General features: G+C 46.6%; 4 protein-coding genes across 5 annotated transcripts; 1 reads left to right on the top strand and 3 right to left on the bottom strand.

Annotated features, from left to right (window-relative positions):
• Positions 1-132: 132 nt before the first annotated feature.
• LOC120903611 (NHL repeat-containing protein 2) lies at positions 133-3,764 on the top strand. Its single transcript, XM_040313141.1, has 2 exons — positions 133-2,430; positions 2,494-3,764. The coding sequence occupies exons 1-2, from the start codon at positions 805-807 to the stop codon at positions 3,331-3,333; spliced, it is 2,466 nt and encodes an 821-aa protein (XP_040169075.1). The 5' UTR covers positions 133-804; the 3' UTR covers positions 3,334-3,764.
• On the bottom strand, positions 178-642 carry LOC120901102 (dnaJ homolog subfamily C member 24-like). Its single transcript, XM_040308809.1, has one exon. The coding sequence runs from the start codon at positions 640-642 to the stop codon at positions 178-180; it is 465 nt and encodes a 154-aa protein (XP_040164743.1).
• A 240-nt stretch (positions 3,765-4,004) lies between the features above and the next one.
• On the bottom strand, positions 4,005-18,766 carry LOC120903610 (macoilin). 2 transcript variants are annotated; one of them, XM_040313140.1, is made up of 10 exons: positions 18,655-18,766; positions 16,136-16,909; positions 11,582-11,726; positions 11,375-11,501; positions 11,159-11,285; positions 9,274-11,061; positions 8,898-9,189; positions 7,426-7,615; positions 6,997-7,334; positions 4,005-6,294 (listed from the first exon to the last, which is right to left on the bottom strand). In XM_040313140.1, exons 2-10 carry the CDS (start codon positions 16,210-16,212, stop codon positions 6,175-6,177), a joined length of 3,204 nt encoding a protein of 1,067 aa, XP_040169074.1. In that variant the 5' UTR covers positions 16,213-16,909; positions 18,655-18,766; the 3' UTR covers positions 4,005-6,174. The 2 variants fall into 2 exon arrangements, with proteins under 2 accessions (XP_040169074.1, XP_040169073.1); XM_040313139.1 differs by having other exon boundaries at positions 6,183-7,334.
• A 610-nt stretch (positions 18,767-19,376) lies between these two features.
• LOC120903574 (probable elongation factor 1-beta) lies at positions 19,377-20,328 on the bottom strand. The gene is made up of 2 exons (XM_040313092.1): positions 20,162-20,328; positions 19,377-20,066 (listed from the first exon to the last, which is right to left on the bottom strand). The coding sequence occupies exons 1-2, from the start codon at positions 20,239-20,241 to the stop codon at positions 19,478-19,480; spliced, it is 669 nt and encodes a 222-aa protein (XP_040169026.1). The 5' UTR covers positions 20,242-20,328; the 3' UTR covers positions 19,377-19,477.
• Between the last annotated feature and the right edge of the window lie 4,189 nt (positions 20,329-24,517).

The raw sequence follows: 24,517 nt of genomic DNA on the forward strand, positions 1-24,517 counted from the left end.
AGACGCGTTTGACGTGTAGCGATGGCCAAGATAAATATACACAAAACGATCAGTTTGTAGATAGCGTAAACGATAAGTTAAAATTAACTTTGTTTTTTACATCTTTCGTTAAATAAGAATATATTTTTTAAACAAAATTTACAAATTTGCACATCCCATTTGGCCAGGATGGTAGCTTTAACGCTGCGGCGCTGTATTAACCTGCACTATCAATGAACACTCATCGCACGAAACGTAGATCGATTCGCCCGGCTGCACATCCTCCGGAAGAATGTAGTATCCCCCGCACCGACACGTGCGCAACAGCATATCTCCCTGTTCCGCATCCCGCTCGAAATCGGCCTCGGTAAGGATTTCGTTCACAAAGCACTCCTCCGCCTGCTGCATCTGCTCGGCGTCGTAAATTCGACGCAAACGTTCTTCCCGCAGCGTTTTCCACGCCTCATCGATGCGGATGAACTGATCCGCGCTTTCGTCGCCGACTGCTTCCCCTCGTTCCGGGGCTTTTCGCTTGTCCGGGTGATATCGTAGGGCGAGGGTTTGGTAGGATCGACGGATTTCTTCCAAGGTGGCTGTGCGAGAAACTTCCAGCACGTCGTAAAACGACAGGCGGTGGCTGTCTGTCTCACTGCCGCGTGACATTGCGGGCGGAAAATGCTAAAAAAGATAACCCAGTGAGAAACTGTGATTATTTGCATAATTTTCTCATCCAAAAGCACATTTTTCACACCTGTTTTATTGCTGCATGCTTTGCTAGTCCTTCGTGCACACCAAAACAATCACACGCACACACAAACACGTGCCATGTTTGTTGTTTTGCTGCGTCGTTTCTCGCGAGCTGCTGTGATCCGTCAAACGCCTGCTGCATTCCGATGCGAAACGTCACCGATCAAAACAATCGCTGCTGCTGCCGTGCGTGAAAGTTCCCGATCCCATCATCACCTTATCCAGCGAACGTTTCCCCACCTCCTTCACCCCCCGAGCGTCGCCGTCAAGATAGGTGCCAGGATGAGCTCGTCGCCCGAGGGTCAGGACGCGATGGAGGTCTTGGCCTGCAACAGCAACCAGCTGGCGGAGGATCTGTACGCGGCCGGCAGCAATGCGGGCAGGCGGCAGAAGCTCGTCCACGACTACCTGAAGGTGACCGACCGGGACGGCAAAAGCGTGACGGCCGAGTTTCCGGATGGGCTGGACTGGTTCAACGTGACGGAGCCGCTAACGCTGCAGGGATCGCTGCGCGGCAAGGTCGTGGTGCTGGACTTCTTCACCTACTGCTGCATCAACTGCATGCACATCCTGCCGAACCTGAAGCGGCTCGAGCATCTGTACCCGATCGAAGAGGGGCTGGCCGTGGTCGGCGTGCACAGCGCCAAGTTCCGAAACGAGAAGGACTCCGCCAACATCCGGGCGGCGGTCGAGCGGTACGAAATTTCGCACCCCGTCGTGAACGACAACGTGTCGGCGATGTGGCGCAAGCTGCGCGTCCAATGCTGGCCCACGCTGATGATCCTCGGACCGCGGGCCAACCCGCTGTTCGTGATCATGGGCGAGGGCAATTACGAGGACCTGAAGCTGTACGTCGGCAGTGCGATCCGGTTCTACAGGGAGAAGGGCGAGATAAAGCGCCATTCGCTGCCGATCAACCTGGTCAGCAGTGGGGCGATTGCGTCCAACATGAAGTACCCGGGCAAGGTCGCGTGCTCCGTGCCGACCGGTGCGGGCGGCAGCGAGGAGCAACTGTTTGCCGTTTCGGATTCGGGCAACCATCGGGTGCTGATCGTCGACAGTGCTGGCACGGTGCTGCACAAGGTGGGCGGCAAGCAGAGCGGCTTTGTGGACGGTAATTTCACCAAGGCACGGTTCAACGCCCCGCAGGGTGTGGCGTTCCAGGGCACGGACGTGGTGTTTGTGGCGGACAACGAAAACCATGCCGTGCGGCGTATCGACCTGAAGGCGCGGCTCGTCAGCACCGTCGCTGGCAATGGCACGCAGGGGAACGACCGCACCGGGGGGAAGGTGGGTCGAGAGCAGCTGCTGTCCTCGCCGTGGGATGTGGCCGTGTACTCGACGCGCGATCTGGACATGTCGTTCCATGCGGACGAGGCAAGCGCACCGCCGTCCAAGGACGTGCTGTTGATAGCGATGGCCGGCATTCACCAGATCTGGGCCCTCTTCCTGCAGGACACCATCTGGTGGAAGTTCAAGAAGTACGGTGCCGGAACGTGCTGGGCTATTGCGGGCAACGGCCACGAGCAGAACCGCAACACATCGTACCCGCAGAGTGCGGCGTTCGCGCAACCGTCCGGGTTGGCGATAAATCGAACGGCGAAGGAGGTCTATCTTGCGGACAGCGAAAGTTCGGCGATCAGGAAAATTTCACTTGCCGATGGCAAAGTGATGGCCGTGGCCGGGGGCGATCGTAATCCATTGGTAAGAAGGTGGGAGTCGTGTTTGAAAATCACGCATTATTCGGTTTCTCTTTTGTTCACACAGGATCTGTTCGCTTTCGGCGATGTGGATGGAAAGCAGTACGGGGCCAAGTTTCAGCACCCGCTCGGTGTAGCCTACAACCCACAGGACGGCTTCATCTACTTCGCCGATACGTACAATCACAAGATTAAGAAAATCGACGCCGCAACGAACTGTGCCACGACGTGCGAGTTCCGTGAAGCGAACGGTGCAGTTAGACGCTTCAACGAACCGGCCGGCCTGTGTTTGGACCGCTCCGGGCAGCTGCTGTACATTGCCGACACCAACAACCACGAGCTGCTGGTTGCCAACCTTACCGACTGTACCATCCGTCCGCTGAAGTTGAATTTCCGCGTGCCGGAAGAGCTGGACAGTGTGGCGGGCGAAGCGGAGCAAGGAGGTCGCCGTTCCGGCACACTGACCCTGAAGCCTGCGCGTCCAATCACAATGCATCCCAACGCGGGTCAGAGCTCCCTCCGGTTGACGTTTAATTTCACCTTCCCCGAGCAAACGACCAAGCTGACCGAGGGCGCACCACAACAATGGGCCCTGGAGCTGCCGGCCGGTGGATGGAGTTGTGACAGTACCAAGGGCACGATCGATACGAAAACGCTTCAGCTGCTGATTGCACTTCCGCCCGGGAACGACGCAACGAATGGCAACGAACCGTCGAATCCGGTCGCGCTTACCTTCAAGCTGAACCTCTGCGAAGGGGACATTTGCTTCCCGAAAGAGTTTGTCGTGCTGCTGGAGGTGCAATACTCGGCGTCCGAAGCGGGCCACCCAAATGTGGACCGTTACGATGCGCAGGAAACGTACGAGCTGCAGCTGTCCCGCAAAACGGTAGCACTGCAGCAGCCCTAAGTAAGCTGCTATTAAGCGCATCCGGCACAACGAACAAAAGCGCTTTTTAATGTTTTTACCTTCGAGTCGTAGGATACATCACGGGACGATGTAGTTGCATTTGTTATAGTCATTTAATTAGTAAGAGTTGGTGGCACATGCAGCAGCATGTGTACCTTCCCTTGGGTGTTGCATCTATTGTGGTAGTTTTTTTATTTCGTTAAACTTTTGATATCTTTTTTGCCTTCATCAATCATCATCTGCAGCTTCAGCTTTACGGCTGGATTTCAGGGAACACGAACACGATGAACTGCACCGCACAGTGTTTCTCGAACATGCAATCGACAATCTGATGCCTCAACGACTTGCGTTCGGATAGATTTTCAAACAATACAAAACCGCACTGTCGACCAAATGGTGTCTAAATAAAAAAGCTTCCAAGATAACATAAAGCAGCAAATATTTCAAATGTTTCTCAACTAAACGCAAGCAATGCCCGAAGCAGGTTTCCTCTTTGCTTTTCATTTGCATTTATCACCTTCGCGGTTTAATCTCTTCAGTGCGTTAATTACACCATATATTCGTTCTTCTTGTATGTTTTTATGTTCTTAATGTTGTTTTGTTGCTCTGTTATCATTCTCGAGATATTTGTTTTGTTATGTTGTTTGTCCGTATAAGTGTTTGTGTGTGTTTGTAGTACGTACCTTATCGTTTACTAATTGTCCCTCCCGCGCAGTTTTCATCCTCTTCTTCCGTTTACTTTATCTTTTATCGATTTTCCTCTCCCTCTATAATACATGCATCATTGCGCGAGTTCTTTTTGCCTTTTCAGGTTTATTTTTCTTCCCTCAGCTGTTTTGTTGTCGTTTTTTCGTACACTTGCTTCTGTCCGTCCCACTTTCGCCAAAATTTGCGCGCACCTTTTCTTCGGATGATGTTCTACGATAAATTATACAGCTTTGTTTTCTGTGTTTTCTGTTGTTGTTTTTTCCTTAGTTGTTTGCGATTAGCTTGTGTAAGGAGTTTGTGTTGTTTCGTGTGCGGTTGAGCCCGTCACCCCACCATCCAAGAATGAGCGGGGCGTATGGTGGTGGTGGTGCATACATCGGAAAAGCATAGCTTTTCCAATTCAATTCATTATTTTACTTCTGCCAGCAGCAATGGCCAATGTATCGACGTTTGTTTATTAGCGCAATCGTATTTTGTGTTGTAAAGATAACAAAAAAAAACGCAACTTACAACGTGTGCCTTTTTCTAATCGAAAAACCAAAAACGAAACTCTCAAAGCAGCAGGAATCGGCTCAAAATCAAACTACTTTCGTGCGACGCTTTCGATGAATGTTACTAACTAACTAAAAAAATACACACACACACTCAGAGTCTAACTATTTAGGATGCGAAACTTAACTAAACAGCATTGAAAGTATCAGTACTTGCGGCAGTTTACTATCGGCAGGTTTTTTTGGAGCGAGAGTCATAATTTGAAGAAGACAAAAATTTTGAATGCCAAAAAAACTTCATTCCGAACTATCACTCGAAATTTCACCAAAAAGAAAGGCATGCTTTCAAAAGGCATCTGCCTTTTTTAGGATTGAATTTTGTGTTAAAACGGGTTACGGGATCATTTTTTTTGTTTAAATAGTTGTTTTTCCACTAAACCGCTTTTGAGTGTTTTTTGTTGTTGTTGTTTTGTTTTACAACGTTTGTGTGTGTATGTATGTGTGTACATGATAAATAATCTATAGTTACGATTAATTGTAAAAATATATATTTAATATTAATTGTAAGAATATATATTGTACGTGTATATATATTTAAGTAATATGAATATCACAACATTATGTCTGCAAATTCCTCCTTCCCGGCACACGATACATATCATTTTCTTGTTTGCATTTTTTCATTTTACAAAACCGCTCTGGCCAAGCATGGTGGCTTTTAAGGTAGAAAGGGACCCACAGGGAAGGGCAACGCAGCTGAACATCAGTGCGTATAGACATCCGCAATGGGCGCGCACAAACCATATGTTGCTGTCTCGCCTTTGCGCTCTCTGCAGCCAAATTAGGGACAACTTAGAGGAAGAGGAAAAGTAATGCTCGACAAGCAGCTCAACGTAGAGTAATGGAAGGAACTAGCATTTGACACTCTATTCTCCTTTTCCCGTGAATGGAGTATGTCCAAAAACAAGGAAAACAAAAATCACTGTAATGAAATTAGCGGGAATCCTTTTGAGTTTAGGATGTTTGGATCACATCAAAGTACAGTCCTAAGTACGATGCCAAATCAGCTAAAATTCCTTTGAAACACTAAGCGATAGCCTAGAATAAATTGCATTAAATGGAGGAAAATACACAGAGAGAGTCATATTCAGAAGATCAGCACAAATTATGGCCGAACCGACCAGTCAATTAACAGATTATGTTCGAAGAAAGAAAAATGTAGGAACTTTGTGCAAAATAATTAAAATAAAAAAGCAAACACGTCCCACAAGGTGCGTGTTTCAGGTAAATTATTAACCCTACCGTAACCTTTGTACAGCGCAAGTGCACGATGGACAAGCTCGTACGGGGGGTGGTGCGGGAGAGAGATTATTCTTATGAGATCAAAAAACCGTTTCAGAGCTTTCGGGAGCTGTACAGCGAAACATGCGTGTTACGTTTGAACAGTGTATTCGAAGAAGCAGTAAAAGCCTTTCCCTGTGTTGCGAAATTTTCGTCACCACGGCGGGAAGGAGAAGCTAGACAGTTTAAAGATTAAAAGAGAGAGAAAAAAAAGTTCAATGTAGAAAATTTTAACCCAACGAACCAAACACAACAAATCGAACGTGAAGAAAGTTTCCGATGCGTGATGCGTTGTAGCAAATTAAACGAACGGATCGTTTGGCGGATGTTGTCTATGCTGCTGTTGTTGTTGATGATGCGATTGCTGTTTCTGTTGCTGATGGTACTGCGAATTCTGTTGCGGCTGCTGCTGCTGCTGCTGAAAGTGCTGATGGGCAGGATGATTCGTTTGCGTCAGCAGCGACGTTGAGTGTGACGGCAAACTGCTTGCAGCAGAACCGGCCACTGAATGTTGAGCATGGTGTGCGTTGAACTGTTGCGCCAGGTTGGCCACGCTAGCGCTGATCAGGTTGTTGGTGGTGGCGATGCTGCTGCTGCTAATTGGATTTGTTGCGCTGGCGTTAGCAGTGGATGTAGCAGTGGTGCTGACGGTCCCACCAGCGCTGCTGTCCAGGCTGACAAACAGCGCTAGCGAGGATGCCGATGGGAGCGCTGAAAAGGTGACATTGCCGGGCGGGAAAAACGATAACTCATGCGGTCAGGCTTCGGTGCCGCCGACTATGCCGTTGTTCTTCGGCGTGTAAATCGTCGCATTCGGATCGAGACTGGAGGGACAGTTGCCGCCGTTGGCGCCACCACTGTTTGCGTTTTGCATTTGTACTATTTGTCCTCCATTGTTGCCACTGCCAGGGCCGCCCAGCGATGGCAAACCGACGCAGACAGTACCGGACGACGGGTGGACGACGCCGCAGCCATTGTTCGCCGCACTCGAGTTCGGACCGGCCAGCACCGACGACGAGGGCAGCGTCGTCATCGTGGATGTTAGCACCCCGAGGCTACCTAATTGACTGCAGAACGATGGTCCGTTCTGCACCACCATGTGCGACAATGGGCTTGGTTGTTGCTGCTGCTGCTGTTGTTGTTGCTGTTGCTGCTGTTGCTGCTGCTGTTGCTGCTGCTGACTGGTTTGATGCATACCGCCTACCCCGCCTGTGCCTCCACCAACACCACCTCCCCCAGCTCCACCACCGCTAACCGGCCCCATCCCGTTCAGATGCCCGCTCGACAGCGATTGCGGCAGAAGCTGTGGTGCGTCGGCCAATCGCATCATCGACGACCCGTCCGTTCCACCTCCCCCACCATGGCTGGTCAGCCCGAGGGCATCGTTGGGCATGACCGCCACGAGCTGCACGATTTTTGCATTAAGATCGAGTATTTCCTTTTCCTTCGATCGCAAGGAACCTGGCAATGAAAAAATGGATGCAAAATTGGATTTAATATACTTTCCACCGTAATCGTACAAATTGTCGTGTGAGCGCTACAGGTTACGTACAGGTGAGAATTTCCACCTCTCGCCTGGTGCCCCCCAGGGCTGAGAATAAGTCCAGCTTAACTCTCGTTTCGGCCGACAGGTTCTTCTCCAGCGTTTCGTTCTTTTCCCGCATCACGGCCAAAGCGCTGATCAACACTTCTGTGTTGGGTTGCGATTCACGGCTTCGCAGCTGTAGCTCGTACTTTCTCATCTGAAAGGTAAAGGAAAGGTCAGATAGGCAGAACAAATACAAAGCATAATCGTATAATCGACTCTGTTGTGTCCAGGTATTTCCAGACCAGGTGAGAAAAGTCTCACGCTTCGAGCCACGAATCTCTGATAAACCATGCATCTGCTTTAGTGATGGGAAAAATGAAGTTTTTGTCGAAATCGTTTCCGGACAACAGGTCTAGAATCAGTTTGTGGAACCGAATCGAAATCGGCTACGGGATCGGAATCAGTATCGGAATTGAAATCGGATTCGGAATTGGCACCGGAATTGAAATCGGATTCGGAATTGGTTCCGGAATCGGCTCAGGGATCGGAATCGGTTCCGGAATTGAAATCGGCTAAGGAATCGGAATTGGCTTAGAAACGGAGTCGGTTTTGGCATTTCTATAAGAATAGGCGTTTGGGTCCAATGATGCTACGTATTGATAGTAGTGATGGGCGTTTTTGAGCGCACCAACGGCTCCGGAGCCGGCTTCCAACTAACGGCTTCTGAGTCGGCTCCGAAGCCGACCGGAGCCGGGCCGGAGTCTGAAACCAATCGAAGTCGTTTTGCCTATTACTAGTTGATAGCCGCAAAGAATCAAAATTTACTTGTAAACGATCCATTTTCATAGAGATTCCCGGACTGATATCGCTTCTGAAACTTCTTATATCAATTAAAGAACTGATTCTCATTCCGGAGCTGATTCCATTTCTGGAGTCAATCCTGATTTCGTTACCGCAGCAAATTGCAATTCCCAGGTAGATTCCAATTCCGGATCCGATTACGATCGCAGATTCCGGAGCAAACTCCAAATCATCTCCGGAATTGACTCCGGGAACGGGTACGGAATCGCAATTCCAGCATTTGTATCGGTCCCGAGCTCCGGAAAATCGAGCAGCGTTCGGCGAATCTTTTTCGTGCTATTTTTGCCATCTGCGGTAGGCTGGATGGAATCTTTGCTCGTAATCTTTTGACAGTTGTAAAGAGAACTGTGAATTTTGGTATTTCAACTTCTTTTTGGGATCCCCGCGCATGGGAGAACCTTCGTTTAAAGGTTTTTAGTGATTTCCATACGGTAAACACAATTGTCAATGTGTCAACGTTCATAAAATCGTCATTTTCGAAACCACAGAAGAAACGTGTCGTGGAAACGCAAAAAGGCTGCGAATCTTTTTTTTACGATGGAAGCGGAAAGATCAAACAATAGTTCCTTGGAATGTTGCCTATTCACAACTATCGAGCAAAGCATGGGATTTGTCCTAAACTATTGCAAAATTACCTCCTGCTCATAGTTGCGAGCCTGCTTTTCGGCCATCAGCTTGCCCTCCTCCGCGTTTATCACTTCGTGCTGCAGCTTGTCGATTTCCATTTCCATCTGTTGCTTTTTCATCTTGCACGACTCGCCACACTCGGAGCGCGCCGCCTTCTCCTCGGCCTGCTTCCGGTACTTGCGCTCATTGTTCAGCTGAGCCTCGAGCGATTGACGGTGGCGCCGCTCTTCACCCAGCCGTCGTTCAACGGTTTGCAAATTTTGCCGTTCCTGCTGCCGCTGGCTGCTAAGCTCTTGGTATCTGCAACGATTCGAACGAAAGAAGGGAAAAGAAAGGTTTAGTCTAGAGCTCGATTGCTGCTCGATTTTAACCGATTGCTCCTACCTGGTCTGTAGTTCGTCGTATTCCTTCTGCTTAGCCTGTAGACACGATTTCAGGTTGCCCGTGTTGGAATCATACTTTTGACGCAGCTCATTCTCTGTCTGTCGATGAGTTGACAGTTCAGCCCGCAACTTCTTTAGGTCACCTTCGAGCCGTGGGCACGATTCGCACACCTTCTGCACTACCACGGTAGTAGCGACTGGCGGTGCTGCTCCAGCAGATGAAGCTTGCCCAGACGACGATCCTGCCGCCGCTGGGGTCGCTTTCGCTGTTCCATTTGCTGACATACCGCTGGCATCTTTTTTGCTGTCTCGGGCGCCACTACTGCTGCTGCTAGACCGGCCATCGCCAGATTCCTTCACCTGTTCGCTATTGTGTTGGTGATTGTCCTTAACGGAGGCAGACGGCACACTGCCAGCCCCGGTGTACGAAGCTGACGTGATGGTTGTTGCATTGTCGCCACCACCACCGGATGACAACGTGGCCCCGGCCGCTGTCGTTAGCGTGGTCACCGAGGACGCCAGCGCCAGGGTAGCACAAAGTTTAGCAATTGCCGACAGTTGAGCCTGCTGCTCGGCAGCTTTCTTGAGCCGATTTTTGCGCCCGGAACGACCACCACCCCCTTTCGATTCTGACCCAGCCGTCGCTACTTCCGTACACGCCGCCTGCTGTACAAGCTCCGGCTGATGGTATTGCGAACTGATGTGGCCGTTCTGTTTGTTACTGTTCGATTTGCTGCTTCCCACCGCCACACTATGCGTGCTGCTTTCGGTTGGACTTTTGGAACGATTGGAGAGTTTCGCGGAGCTCGAAGAAGACGAACCGGTCGAACCGGTGGCCGCACTGCTACTGTTGCTCGTTGTCTCCTTGTCGTAATCTTTACGAGCGACCAGACTCTGCCCGGATCCATCTTTTGCATCCTTTGTCACAGCTCCACCGTTGCAGTGAATGTTACCATTATGATCGCCGCCACGACTTCCCGTGCTCGAGTTTTCTTTTGTACTGTGTGTGGCGCTACCACCACCAGCGCTACTGCTGCCGCTGGAGCTACTGCTGGTGGTGCTAGCGTTACCACCGTTCTGTTGGAATGTGGTGGTCTGGTGATAGGAGTAGTTACCTCCACTGCCACCGCTACCACCATTCATCTTACTGCCAGCATTAAACGTGCTGGTTGAATTGGATGACGCATTGCTTCCGCTGCTGTTGCTGCTGCTGCTGCTGCTGCTATCCTTGTCCAAACTTTTTCGATGCTTGGAAGAGCCTTGCTGTTGGTGTGAAGCGTGATTTAGGCCGCCGTTCATCGTATTGGTCGACGAGGAGGACGGCGAGCTACCACTGCTGACGTGCCCATTCACATGCGTCGTCGAGGAGGAGCCACTGCTGGACGATTTGTAGCTCTGCGCGCTCTTACTGTGACTTGCATGATGCTGCTGCTGCTGTTGGTGATTATGGTGGTGATGATTGTGATTATGGTGATTGTGGTGGTGATGCTGCCCTGTATCACTTCGGTTGCTCGTAACACTGTTGCTACTACTGTTCAGACTATGGTTGTTGCCCGACGTCGCTACGGGTACGAGCTCCTTCGTTGAAGTCAACTGCTCACTGCCCGCCCCGGTAGCCCCGTCGGCCAGCGGTTCTAGCGCCCTGGATTCCTCCTTCGGCAGTGCTTCCTGCAGCAGCTGCATGTAGAAGTCGTTATCCTTTGCTACCTCGCGCTGCTTGCGTTGCCGTATGCGGAAGCCTACGTAACTCTTGAAACCGAACCCAAGCGTCACCACCGGATAGCCAATGCTGAAATATCGTTCAAGATGATCATCAATATTGCTGTGTGCCCTTTCGCGTTTGGCGTTGCAACGCGGTCACTGTCGAAACCAACTGCCATGCTTACCAATGAGCGGCGAACGGTCGGCAAAGATTGAGATGCGGTATATTGCGACTGTCCTTCCATCGTATGGCAGCCTCCAGATATACGAACAATATCCACAGTATTATCGTTGGCAAACAGATTCCTTTATCTAAAATATGAAAAAAAAAACGGATTATGATTTAGGTATATGTGTTCGTCTGTTCGTCGAGCTAAAATACGGTAAAATATAATGCGTACCTGTATGCCAGACGTACTGGACCCAAACGTATGTACTGGCGGCAAAAAATAGCCACTGAACGGGGATGAAAAATAGACATACCAAATCGGATGTCACCGCTATGCAGACGAACAGCACCGAAAATGCCTATAATAGAAGTGGACGTAAAAATAAGAAACGGTACATAAGTCAAGTGCCATACAAGTCGGTGGATTGTACACACTTACCAATCCTTTATATTTGTAGGAATCATATATCGAACGAAGCAGCAACCAGAACGGCCATAGGAATTCAAAACGGAATTCGAGCAAAAAGTCTGCTGTTATTACGGACGCCCATAATAGGAGGAATTTGATGTAGAGCAGGGTGTTGCTGAAAGGAACAAAAATAACAAGTAATCCATCATTATCATCATTCGAACATGTCCTTTTTGCTCGCTGTTTGGCCTAGGGGATTTGTACTTTGAGCGTATTAACAATAGAATTAAACAAAGCTGAAAAGATTTATAAAGCTCCTAAGCTATTCGTTCACTGGCCATGAATCGTTCAGGAGCTGCTTTTTTTTAGGCGGAAGCAAACGCCGGGGCAATAAATGTGAAAGGCAGAATCAATTTGTTTCCATTGGGTTAGGAAGGAAGAATAAGCAGACGCATATAAGACACATCGACGGCCGACCGATCTGCATTCACCAAGACGCTTTGAGCAATTCAAACAGAAAAAAACGAAGCTTCTTTTGCAGAGCGAAGTGTAACTGAAGAGAGAAAGAGAGAAATAAAAACACAGCCCATCGATAAATGATAATTATCCATTGCTAAGGAAGAAAACATGCTTCGACCACCTTCAAAACAACTTCTTCAAACGACCTGGGCACCAAACACGCGTTGCAACCAGAAATGAAAAGGCACCAGCTGATGACGGCGATTGCAACACAGAACAGAAACCGGAACAGAACTAACAAAAACTGCAGTAGAATAACAGGCAGCCATTAATGCATCTGGCAAGGGAAGATCCAGAGACGACCAAATGCCCGCTGCAACCAAGTAAAAGCCGTTCGCTTCTCGGTTGTTTGCAGCTGTTGTTTCCCGTTGCTTATTCGTGAGAGAAATTATATCACATACAAGAATAAAGGGAGCATTGAATGGAGAAAAAAAGGAGACGAAACACAAATAATCTCCGCGTACATTACAGCAAAAATTAATAGCCCAGATCTGATCGATTCGGAAACCAGTAAGTGCTAAGGTAAGGTTGTCAAAGTGACATACTACCCATGAGAAAGAATACTTAGCGGGCAGGACAGAGCAACAAGTATCCCTTGACCAAATACAGGCGTGCGACAAACTCTACTTGTAGGTACGAGTCATGCTCTTGCTCGGTATTTCTTTTTGAATGATAAAACGTTAGCTATTTACATAACCCTATAGCCCTATATCGCACAAATGGTCATATTTTCATCACGCTAGTACTTCTACGGTAAACTTTCTTAACCTTTTTGTTCCAAATTGATTTCACAATTGATTGATATCATCATTTTTCCTTGGCTATCTTTCATTATTCCATCATTTTTATGAAATTGATATCAATGTTTCCTTGGCAGCTATGTTTTAAAGTCTTGTGTGATTCTCATGAACCATCGTTTGGACAAATCATCTTACAATACTATTAAAAATTAATCAATAATAGAAAAAATCAAATCAAGGGTCAAGTGAGAGAAAAAATAGAGATCCCGAATTTGAAGATTCCAGCTTGAAATAAAATACAATATAATATAATGTAATTGAAAAAACTGATATAAAATGGGTAAGCTAAGAGGTTTTTTGAGGATATCATTAATTGACAAACCGCAAAAAATATCGTCTATTTTTCAGACGGGCGACTTAGCTACACGCTCATCCACGTTTAAAACTTGTATTAACCAAGTCATCTATGCACAGGACGAACAATCCCAGCAAAGGGTAGACCGACTGTGAGAAATTACCAAACTTATGTTTATTAAATATGTTTGATAATGTAAGCCGGTCTTAAGCCGGGTTCATGGTACAGTCGTCAACTCGTACGACTTAACAACATGCCCGTCATGGGTTCAAGCCCCAAATAGAACGTGCCGCCATACGTAGGACTGACTATCCTGCTATGTCGGGGTAATCCAAAAGTCATTGAAAGCCAACTCCATAAGTGGTACAGAGGCAGGCCTTGACCGACAACGGTTGTTGAGCCAAAAAGAAGAAGAAGAAGATATCGTAAGAAAGTATATATTAATATATTAAAATATATGAGTTTCAACATTCAACATATTTTTTTTACGTTGAAATATGCACTCCAAAGAATTTATCATTAAAGCAAAAAAAAGCGGGATACAAAATTCTTTATGCAAAAAAAATCACCAAGTAGTGCTTGATTGGATGGCCTAGATGGGAATCGAGCCACGTCTTAGCCTTTGCCAAATTCGACACGTCTACCAAAAGACCAAGCAACTGCACCCATATTCCTAATACCTCCGTCGTAACCCTTGAGACGATCATCATTAAGAGAATTGCACAACTAATTTATTTGTTGGCAATATATTTGCGCACGAGAAATTATTTTCGTTAGACATATTTGCGCAGTAGACCCCTCAATTTCTATGTGCAGAGCTTTCAATGAAGTCTATCAATTTTTCGAGTTCGATACGTAACTAAAGTATTTTAAAGACCGCATTTGTGCCAGGATATAGGCGATAAGTGAAGTTTGTAGCCTAAGTTAGGTTTACACCTAATGAAATTCATCAGGACTATAACTGTTATAAAAGGCTAATGCGGCCAATCGGCTCAAAATCTCTACAAAAAACCATAACTGTCCATTGAATAATGACCTAATAATAATAAAAATTTTTTAACCGTAACTTAATTATATCTTACAGTGGAGATGGATAAACAAAACTTAGCATAGAGCATATTTTCAGGATCAGGCAAAACAAACCCCCAACGCGTGGATAGGATTTTGTGAAATCGTCTCGAACAATCTCCCGTTATGCTAAGGCTTCACTACTAGGACAAACATATCGATTAATGTGTCGCATCGATTTTATACAGCCTCCGGCACCATCTGTCAAGATGGTGGCGCGGGCATGTGGCGTCTCTTCCGAGCGCGTGTACTGAGCTAGTCCGCACCAAAATCATCTCAAGTCGAGAGAACGAACCAGCCAAAACAAATAATCATCATAACGTATGCTACACAGTTTCCCCAACATAAAGGAATGGCGAATGGGCAAGCTACACACGGAAGGATAACACACGGGGAGGGGGTTACGTTAAAAGTATCATTAACCGCGATAGCATAGCGGAAAACCGTTGCCTTGCCGGCTGCTTGCTCGATACGGCCGGATTGTGCGCGCGTGTGTGTTTTCGTTAACTGGCAATAAAATGCCAACGCATATGTACCTCCCCCCCCCAATGCTACCCCCCCCCCCCTTCATGCTGCTTCCCTCAGCAAGGGGCAGAGCAGCATGAAAGCTGTGTCTCATTTGTTTACAACGCGCGCGCAGCGTTGCCCCAACATCCACCTCACCGGGAGCCATCCTCAAAAAAGCTTTTTTTGGAGGCTTTGCAAAAAAAAATCAGAACCGGCCTTTTGTTGGAGTGGATGGGGTTTCCATCGAGTTCAGGATGATTTCTATATCATTGTTACGGTATTATTGTTCCCAATGCACACAAAACATTCCGACGCGGTTTATGGTCCAGGCTCAGGAAGAAGAATTTATCTCGCATAGCTAAAAGTAGCGGAATTTGGGGCAAGTGTGCCATACGGGGCAAGAGTGCCACCAAGCATTTTTCCTTAAAAACTTTAGTTTTATCATCAATTGTGTATACAGTTGGTTGCTTTCCAATGACTAAGTATTCTGAGCCTAATTTCATATAGACCAATCGATATTTCCCATTGTTTTGAACTTATTTATATTGAGTTTCAAAATAGAGCAAAATATTATAATTTTTTAATCCAACCAAATAAGCTCTCAAAAATCATGCGAACAATCAACCGAAAAAATATTTACACCACCGTATAGCTGAGAAAACGTGAAATTTTTTGTAGGGTTAGTTGAAAAAAACTTTTTTTTTGTCACTGAAAAATTCAATTTCAAAAAGTTACAACTTTTAGGGCAAGTGTGCCATCTCTGTTTGGGGCAAGTGTGCCACCATCTTTCATAGGCGCGAGCTGTCAAAAATGTAAACATTGTTGTAGCGTGCTGCGGAATGGTGCGCTATTGTGAGCGGATTCCACGCCAGAAAAACAGAACAGTAACAAACCATATTGTGGTACAGTTGGAGGTCAAAAAGGGTTCATTGGTGACTAAATACATGTAGGAATACATACACTAGTGGTACAAACGTAATTATTTCCTATTATCTAAGAAATACGGTTATTTTAACCAGGTGGCCGTCTTGCCCCATACGAGTGGCACTCTTGCCCCATAGCCCAAAAAAACAACGTCATTTTGGACCCTTTTTAAAACGCTTCAAAAACTGTTTTGTTTGCACTTTTTCAAGCGAAACTCATTTATAAGTGAGGAAATAGATGTAAAATGGTTATGAGATTTAAATCGGCTCTTGAAAAACATGTTTTAATGAGTTATAACTTGAAATGCTTAAGGTAGCACACTTGCCCCAAGTTCCGCTACAACTCATGTCCTCCAAATTACTGTATTAAATAAAGTCGACAAACTGAATCAGTTCCCTAGTGAGTCAAACGAATGCCATTGCTTCCCTGGGTAAAACTATAACAATACCCGCTCCCCTAACCCTTACATACCTCCCAATCTGTTCCGCAATTTTGTTCTTCTTGATGGGCCGTCGTATTTTGCCACAGTCGGCATTGCGCCTCTTCATTATAGCGCACCGCTTGATGGTGATGTCGGTCCGGCCAGCTCCGTGGTAGCGAATCCGTTTCCCAACGAAATGTTCCACGCCCGGCAGCAGCTGCCCGGCTTTGCTGTTCAGTCCGGCGGATATCCTGCCGACCAATCGAGGGACTTTCCCGGTTCGCTCGCACACGCTCTCGCGAAACCAGCAGGCAGTAGTAATGTGTAGTAGGGCTGTGGTGTTCTGTGTGGCTCCTGTCACTCTCACGCCTACTGCGATTCAGCGCGTGGAAAGCCCCGCTGCGCGAGTACACACACCGTTTTTCGCAGGACGCCTATGATGATAATGTTGCCACTAGCAGCAGCACAGCCAACGACACAACAACACAATCGCTGGCATGAAAAGGGGAAAAACCAACTAGTACTAACACACACACACGCACACAAACCTTGCGACTGTGTCCACTTTCGATAAATATAGAATTTTTGATCTCTCTCTCTCTTTTGGTTGTTGTTGTTTTCTTCTTCACTTTTCTCTTCACTCCGAGCAACGATGCACCTTTTCTTCAGCCGCACACACGGCCAGCGGTAAACACGCGTCACACTTCAAACCGTGCACGATGCTGGGGTAGGGCGGGCGGATCGGGACGGCAAGGTTCCTTTTTAGATGATATACCACCAGACTATCACGGCCAGCACATTGCACCAAAAACACAAAAAAGCACCTAAAGGGATGTGATAACAAAAGCCATGTGTTGAGATTTTCCCGAATCACTTCACATATGCATGTACAAGCGCGCACACAAACCCACACACACACACGAGTGCCACGCAAGATATGCGTGGAAATTTAGGCGAAGAAAAATCGCTACAACCTCCCAGGATTATTTGCCCTGCTCACTCTCAACTGCACTCTCGGTGCTCACAAACAATTGCGGAGATGTAATTTCGACCTCGTGTGGCAGTTTCCTCTGCACCTGTGTGGTAAAATATGCATTGACAAACGTGTTGATCTTATTTTTGCTCTTGTTTTTGGCAAACGCTTTTCATCCGAGCTCAGAAACCACGCACAACGTCACAAGCACGTCACCGGGACGGCAGTGGCGGCCTACTACACAACGAAATTTGCTAATCTGTTTTCCAACACCCTAACTCAATCTCACCTCGGGTTGTGTGTGCGTGTGTGGTTTTGTTTGTATGTGTAAAAATGGAAACGAAGAGAAGATTCAGAATAGAGATTTTCCCGAACAACGAAACCAACCAACCAACACACATTTTGCTATTTTATCGTTTCTTTAAACATTCACGATATGCTTTTCCCGTCGTGTTCCTTCCTGGTGGACATATTTTGAAATGTTTGGAGTTAATCAAATTCCGAAAATCTGACATGTAAAATGAAGCCGATGTATTCTCGTTCCTCCACGAACGCTGCTACCATCAGACCCCCGCCACGGGAAACCAAAAGGAAGGGTACAGATCGCTGTCCTATGTGAATGGGGGATCTTCTCGGCGTTCGCAGGATGTTGCCTATCGTTTCTGTGGATGGTTGTCTCCGTTCCGGTTTACGCTGGATGATGGAACCAGCTTCCGCTTCGAAAAATACCACGCACAAGCTTTTCTGCGCGCTCTCGAGTACATCAGCACGGCCGTTCGTTGTCGCCGTTGATGCGTTGGGTTCTTGCACTTTCTCGCTCTCTCTCTAGCTCTTTACGGCTGGTTCGTACGAATTTTCCTCTTCTCTCCGGGCAACATACTTTATGCTCTCGTTATTGCCCTCGGTCGGACAAGCTATGAAAGGCAGGACGGGAAGGAAAATCTTTTTTTTCTCCTTCATAATGCTTAAAATAAAAGAATAAACTAACTAGCTGGCTTCATGGAAAATCACAAAACTCGCCGCTGGCGATTTACTTTCCCTCCGCAGTGGGGCGGAAGAGCAGAAATTCAACAAGGAAATAGTGCGCAGATTGCCACGCGGGACGCAGACTCCCGTTTTTCACCGTTCCAGCTGTTTTGAATGAAAGGCCTCCGGGAGGGGATGATCCGGAGGGGAGTGATTGAGTGAACAATGAGCACCGCACAAGGGAGCGATTCAAGATTTTCCCATTTTTCGCTGTTGCACTACAAACACACACACACGCACACGGACACATACACACGCTACCCAAATAGGTGCGGAATCAAGAACCGGAATTTTACGCCAGAACACAGCTGAAACGTACAATCCCCAGCACAAATGATCACTCCGTCACCCCGAGCACAATACATAAAATCGATTTCCCAAAGCCGCCTGCTCTCTGCGCTATCGGTGATGATGATGAAGATAGGTTTTCTGATGTGTGGAACTCTCCCCCCCACTCTTCCCTGCACTTTACGAGTCGGCTGGTTCGACGGCAAAACAATTGAGGCGCACATAATCAACAACCAGTCGCACGATTCGATCGTTCACGTGCTGCACACGTTAAAGTTTCACCTTTGAAAGCCAGCCAAACTGTGGCAGCGCACAGTTTTACAGGATATTTCCGAATTTTACTTCTGCTGTGTGAGCGAGTCGCGTTTCGTTTCACTTGCTGTCTTGCATTTGGTGCTTGTGCTTTTGTTTGTGTCTGTTGCTGCTGTCACATGCGGCTGGGTTTATGGGCGTAGTTGGCCGATTCAAACCATCTTCGGAAGCGATCGGGCGGGCCAAACATTTGTAGGGTTCCGCGGTACAGGGTTGTTCGCAATAAAGGAAAATGTTTGATTTGGAAATTCGTTCGTTGAAAAATTATCAATAAATAAAAAAATAAACAATATGCAGAAGCAGATGGAAAATCAATTGACAAAGTATTTTAGTAAAATTTGGTTGGTTTGGATAACTAAGGAACTAAGAGAACACAATTCGAAAAGGATAGCCTGAAAATGAGCAGTGGGTTCGGTATTGACATTTTTATCTCAATTATTCAATTGTTGTGTTAGTTTTAGCAGCATTTTAAACATAAATTTAAACGTAGCAGTTATAATTATCAATTATTGAACTGGTCAACATGACGTTTTCTGTTTGCATATAAAGTATTATTTTGAGAGGCATCTGCATCGAAATATGGGATGTGAAGTACGTTTTTTTGTTTAAAGAATAGATTTTTATGCACACCGGTCACTCCGATTTCTGAAATGGTGTATCTTTCGGCTGTTCGTATCTAATATGCCAAGAAATCTGAGTAGTAAAATGGGTTCATTTATTCCATTCTTGTCGCACTGTGAAGAGTAGTTGGTAGAAACTTAAAACAGAAGCCAAAAAACGCACACACACACATTTAGATCTTGTTGAATGCGGCAATGTCCACAGACTGTACGTAATCCTCGAACTCCTGAATCGTCTCCGTCAGCAGATCGACCGAAACCTTGTCGTCCTCGATAACGCAGCAGATCTGCAGCTTCTGGATGCCATAGCCGACCGGTACGAGCTTGGCCGCTCCCCACAACAGTCCGTCCATCTCGATGCTGCGTACGTTCTTCTCCATTTCCTTCATGTCGGTTTCGTCATCCCACGGTTTGACGTCCAAAATGATGGAGCTCTTGGCGATGAGCGCAGGTTTCTTCGACTTCTTTGCATTGTATGCCGCCAGGCGCTCTTCCTTCAGTTTGGCCGCCTCGGCGCTCTCTTCCTCATCCTCCGATCCGAACAGATCCACATCATCATCATCGTCTCCGCCGGCTGGTGCGGCGGCGACAGTCGGCTTGCCGCCGGCTACCTGTGGCAGGGCCTGACCGCCCCATTCCGAGCGCTCCTTAGCGTTGAACGATGCGATGTGGTTGTACCATCGCAGCGCGTGCACATGGGTAGCGGCGGGAGCTTTGCCCAGGGCATCGAACACGGACAGATCAGCCTTCGATGGAGCGTATCTGGAGGGAAGGGAAAACAGGTGGCGTGTCACCATTCCAGCAAGCAGTCCGTGTGCTAACCTCAAAAATTTGAAACCATATTTTAACTAGCTTACCCTTCGACATAGCTGTGATCAGCCAGGAATTTGTCCAATTCCTTCAGTCCATTAGCGGTCTTAATATCTCCGAATGCCATTTTGAGCAAATTTCCTTAAAAAATCTCGGAACAGAGCGATCGGACACGACGTGTGCGCAATGAAGATTTGACGGAAAGAGTTTTTTTTAATCGTATTTTTGACAAATACGACAGTGCACACAAGGTGTATGGATATTAGGAGGTGAAGTGCTTCAGAGCAAATTGACATTTCACGACTTGACATAACAATACTGGGGGCCAAGGTGTATGGATATTAGGAGGTGAAGTGCTTCAGAGCAAATTGACATTTCACGACTTGACATAACAATACTGGGGGCTCCGGTATTAAAATCAGGGAGGGCTGGAGGGGGGTATAGAAAATTGTATGCGATTTGACATAACAATACTCAATGATGGCGCCCGGAAAACGCGCTAACAATTCACCTCCTTAATAAAGACACCTTGCTGGGGGCTCCGATCAAGGACCGTAAAGATATCAGGTCAAGTTATAAGCCCGTTTTGACAGCTAGGTGGAAGAAGAATCGACGAAGAAAACTGACAGTTAGTTTTCCGCTTTTGGCGAACGCTTCAAGTTCTCGAAGGAAAATTTCCATTTTAAATCACGGACTGTGTTTTAATAAACTAAAATATTCACCCAAATTGATCTCCACCAAATATTGACCATGCAAAACGTAAACAATCCATCAATACATATACAAGCGGAAAACCATCTGTCAAAATCGGAGCCCAGGGGGGGGATCGCCAAAAGCGCTATAACTACACCTCATTATACATTCCACCTTGGCTCCGATATAAAAAATCGGGGAGGGCTGGAGGGGGGTATAGAAAATTGTATGCGATTTGACATAACAATACTCAATGATGGCGCCCGGAAAACGCGCTAACAATTCACCTCCTTAATAAAGACACCTTGATTGCACAGAAGTGGACACAAGGACCGTAAAGATATCAGGTCAAGTTATAAGCCCGTTTTGACAGCTAGGTGGAAGAAGAATCGACGAAGAAAACTGACAGTTAGTTTTCCGCTTTTGGCGAACGCTTCAAGTTCTCGAAGGAAAATTTCCATTTTAAATCACGGACTGTGTTTTAATAAACTAAAATATTCACCCAAATTGATCTCCACCAAATATTGACCATGCAAAACGTAAACAATCCATCAATACATATACAAGCGGAAAACCATCTGTCAAAATCGGAGCCCAGGGGGGGGATCGCCAAAAGCGCTATAACTACACCTCATTATACATTCCACCTTGAGTGGACTCGTTAACTATGCTATAAACGCGATAGCCGAACAGTGTGGCCAGATTATTTTGGCGGTTTTCGGTAGGCGACTCAAAATTTTATCGGTATTTTTCGGTAGGTAAGGGCGGTGGCAACGCTCATCGGATGCGATTTTATCAGACGAGATTTGTATGGGATTTGACAGATAACGTCGGACGTGCGATTTCGTCGTCCGACGTTATCTGTCAAATCCTGACGCCCTGTCCGATAAAATCGCATGCGAAAAAGCGTTTCCACCGCCGTAAGGGCGGTGGCAACTAGTGTTGGGTCATGCGATTCATTTCACGACCCGACCCGGAGTCGGGTGCAAGCCAGTCGGAATCGATTCCGACCCGTGGGTGCAGCGGGTGCGCTAGGTCGGAGTCGGAATCAAATCCGACCCGCGGGTGCAATGAGTTCGGGTCGACCCGAAAGATCAGTAGATGCGAGAAAGCATAAGCGACTCCGACCCGTTGATGCGGCGAATTCGGGTCGGGTCGGGCCACAGTAGGTTCAGTTTGACCCGAGGGTGCGGCGAGTTCGGGTCGACCCGATAGATCAGTAGGTGCGAGAAAGCATAAGCGACTCCGACCCGTTGGTGCGGCGAGTTCGGGTCGGGTCGGGCCACAGTACACAGCAAATTTTCTCATTCTGCTTCAGTAAAGTTTTTTACTGAAACGGTTCAGTAATAGAATATTTTACTGATTTTCAGCATGAATGTCATGTTTTTACTGACTTTCAGCAAAATAATTTACTGAATTCGTTTCAGTAATACGCATTTTACTGAAAATCAGTAAAATAAGTGTCAAATAAGTCGTTTCACTGGATATCAGTAAAACAAATTACTGAAAATGCTGCAATTCATTCTGTCAAATCGACCTGTCAGTCAGAACATCAAAACAAAACAATGCGGTACCTACTTGCTCGTGATGTGCAAGATTTCGATTTTGTAGGCGCTTACAGGCACCCTGGTGAAAATTCAGGTGATATTTCGGTTTACGGGATTAATTTAAAACAATTGGCAGCCGTGTTGGTGTGTAAGGGTGGAAATAGACGAACCGAGATCGTCGCGGTACCGTGAAATTCGCGCCTTGTTTATAACAGTTGTAGAACAGTAGAGCTGTCAAAACTTCCGCGCCTCCAATCGCGCCTGCTGTTTCGCAGAGATACCCAACTTCGGTATTGCTGAGATTTTCGCGGTAGCGCGAACCGATTATTTTTACTTTTTCTGGCGGATTTGTGTGAAAACTCGTGTTGAGAAATGAGTTTTGTATGTTATTTTGCACAAACTATGTGAAATAAATCATTTGATTCGCAAATTGATAGAAAATTATTTCTTCTTGGCACATTCAATCGTCACCAGACCTCGGATGGTTCCATACACGAACCGCGATTATCTCGGCTATCTGTCAGATTTTATAACAGAATTGACAGCTCAAGTCAAACGCGATTTTCGCGGTACCGCGATGATCTCGGTTCGTCTATTTCCAGCCTAAAATGTTTGCTACAATCCACTGTGCTTGCTGAAATTGCGTGGTGTCTGTGAGCGCTTACTGAACCATCTACACATGCGGCGGCAAAATACAGTATAAAAACTGTATAAAACAACACAAAACATGTATGAATATGAACTGAGGGACTGGCAATATCTGCGCATCAATAAAAACTCAATTTAAAATAAATATTTCGTCATTTTTTAATCGCTACCAACTACTGAAAAATCAGTAATATGAGAATGGCTTTACTGGGATTTCAGTAAACGAGCTGTCATTTTGGTGAGCACCGGACATTACTGAATGATTCAGTAAACATTCTTTTTACTGAAAGGATTACTGAAACTTCAGTTAAAAACTTTCAGTAAAACTTTACTGAAGTTCAGTAAAAAAGTTTTCTGTGTAGGTTCAGTTTGACCCGAGGGTGCAGCGAGTTCGGGTCGACCCGATAGATCAGACGGGTCGGGTCGGGTCATATTGAACCTATCTTGATCCGACCCGACCCGAACTCGCCGCACCAACGGGTCGGAGTCGCTTATGCTTTCTCGCACCTACTGATCTATCGGGTTGACCCGAACTCACTGCACCCTCGGGTCAAACTGAACCTACCGTGGCCCGACCCGACCCGAACTCGTTGCCCCAACGGGTCGGAGTCGCTTATGCTTTCTCGCACCTACCGGAGTCGTTGCACCCACTGAACCTACTTGTACCTTTCGGGTCGACCCGAACGACTCCGGGTCGCTTACGGATGGCTCCGACCCAATAGGTTCGGGTCGACCCGCCCATCACTAGTGGTAACGTTTTTTCGCATACGATTTTATCGGATGGCCTGTCAATTTTTATATGGGATTTGACAGATAACGTCGGACGACGAAATCGCACGTCTGACGTTATCTGTCAAATTCCATATAAATCTCGTCTGATAAAATCGCATCCGATCAACGTTGCCACCGCCCTAAACACCGACAAACCGACGTGACCGTCCAAATAGACATACAGCGACAACGTAGCGCGCGACGACTTCGAGCGCGAAAAAAGTAGCTCAATTTTGCAAACAGAGCTACTCATCTCGCGCGACATTTTTGCTTCATCCGAAATAATTGAATTATTTACTTTGTTTACAAGCCAGACTAATGCCAAACGCAAAAAAATAGATTTGAACACATTTTAACCTATTTTTGTGTGTTTTCAAATAAAAAACAAGTTGGTTGACTGAGTCACATGAGCTACTTTGATCTACACCGAGTGAAATTTTGAGCTATTTTTCGTCGCGCGCGACGTTGTTGCTCTATGTCTATTTGGACGGTAACACTTAGAACAAAATGAGCTTCAAAATTTGTTTCCTTATTTCAAATGAAAAAACGTTAAACACTAGCGCCATCTCTATAATGATTCGCTTACTACACTGACACAGAGAAGAAACTGCTAAATCCCCTTTTTGTTTTTTCTTCGCTGATATGTCGCAGGAATATAACTTGAGAAAAACACAACTGCTTTATTCCTTAGTTCAGAATGGAATCATCTTTATTCACTCAATGTGTACTCTGATCGAGTCTTGC

The sequence above is a fragment of the Anopheles arabiensis genome, chromosome 3 (genome assembly GCF_016920715.1).
Source record: "Anopheles arabiensis isolate DONGOLA chromosome 3, AaraD3, whole genome shotgun sequence".
Classification (NCBI taxonomy): Eukaryota; Metazoa; Arthropoda; class Insecta; order Diptera; family Culicidae; genus Anopheles; species Anopheles arabiensis.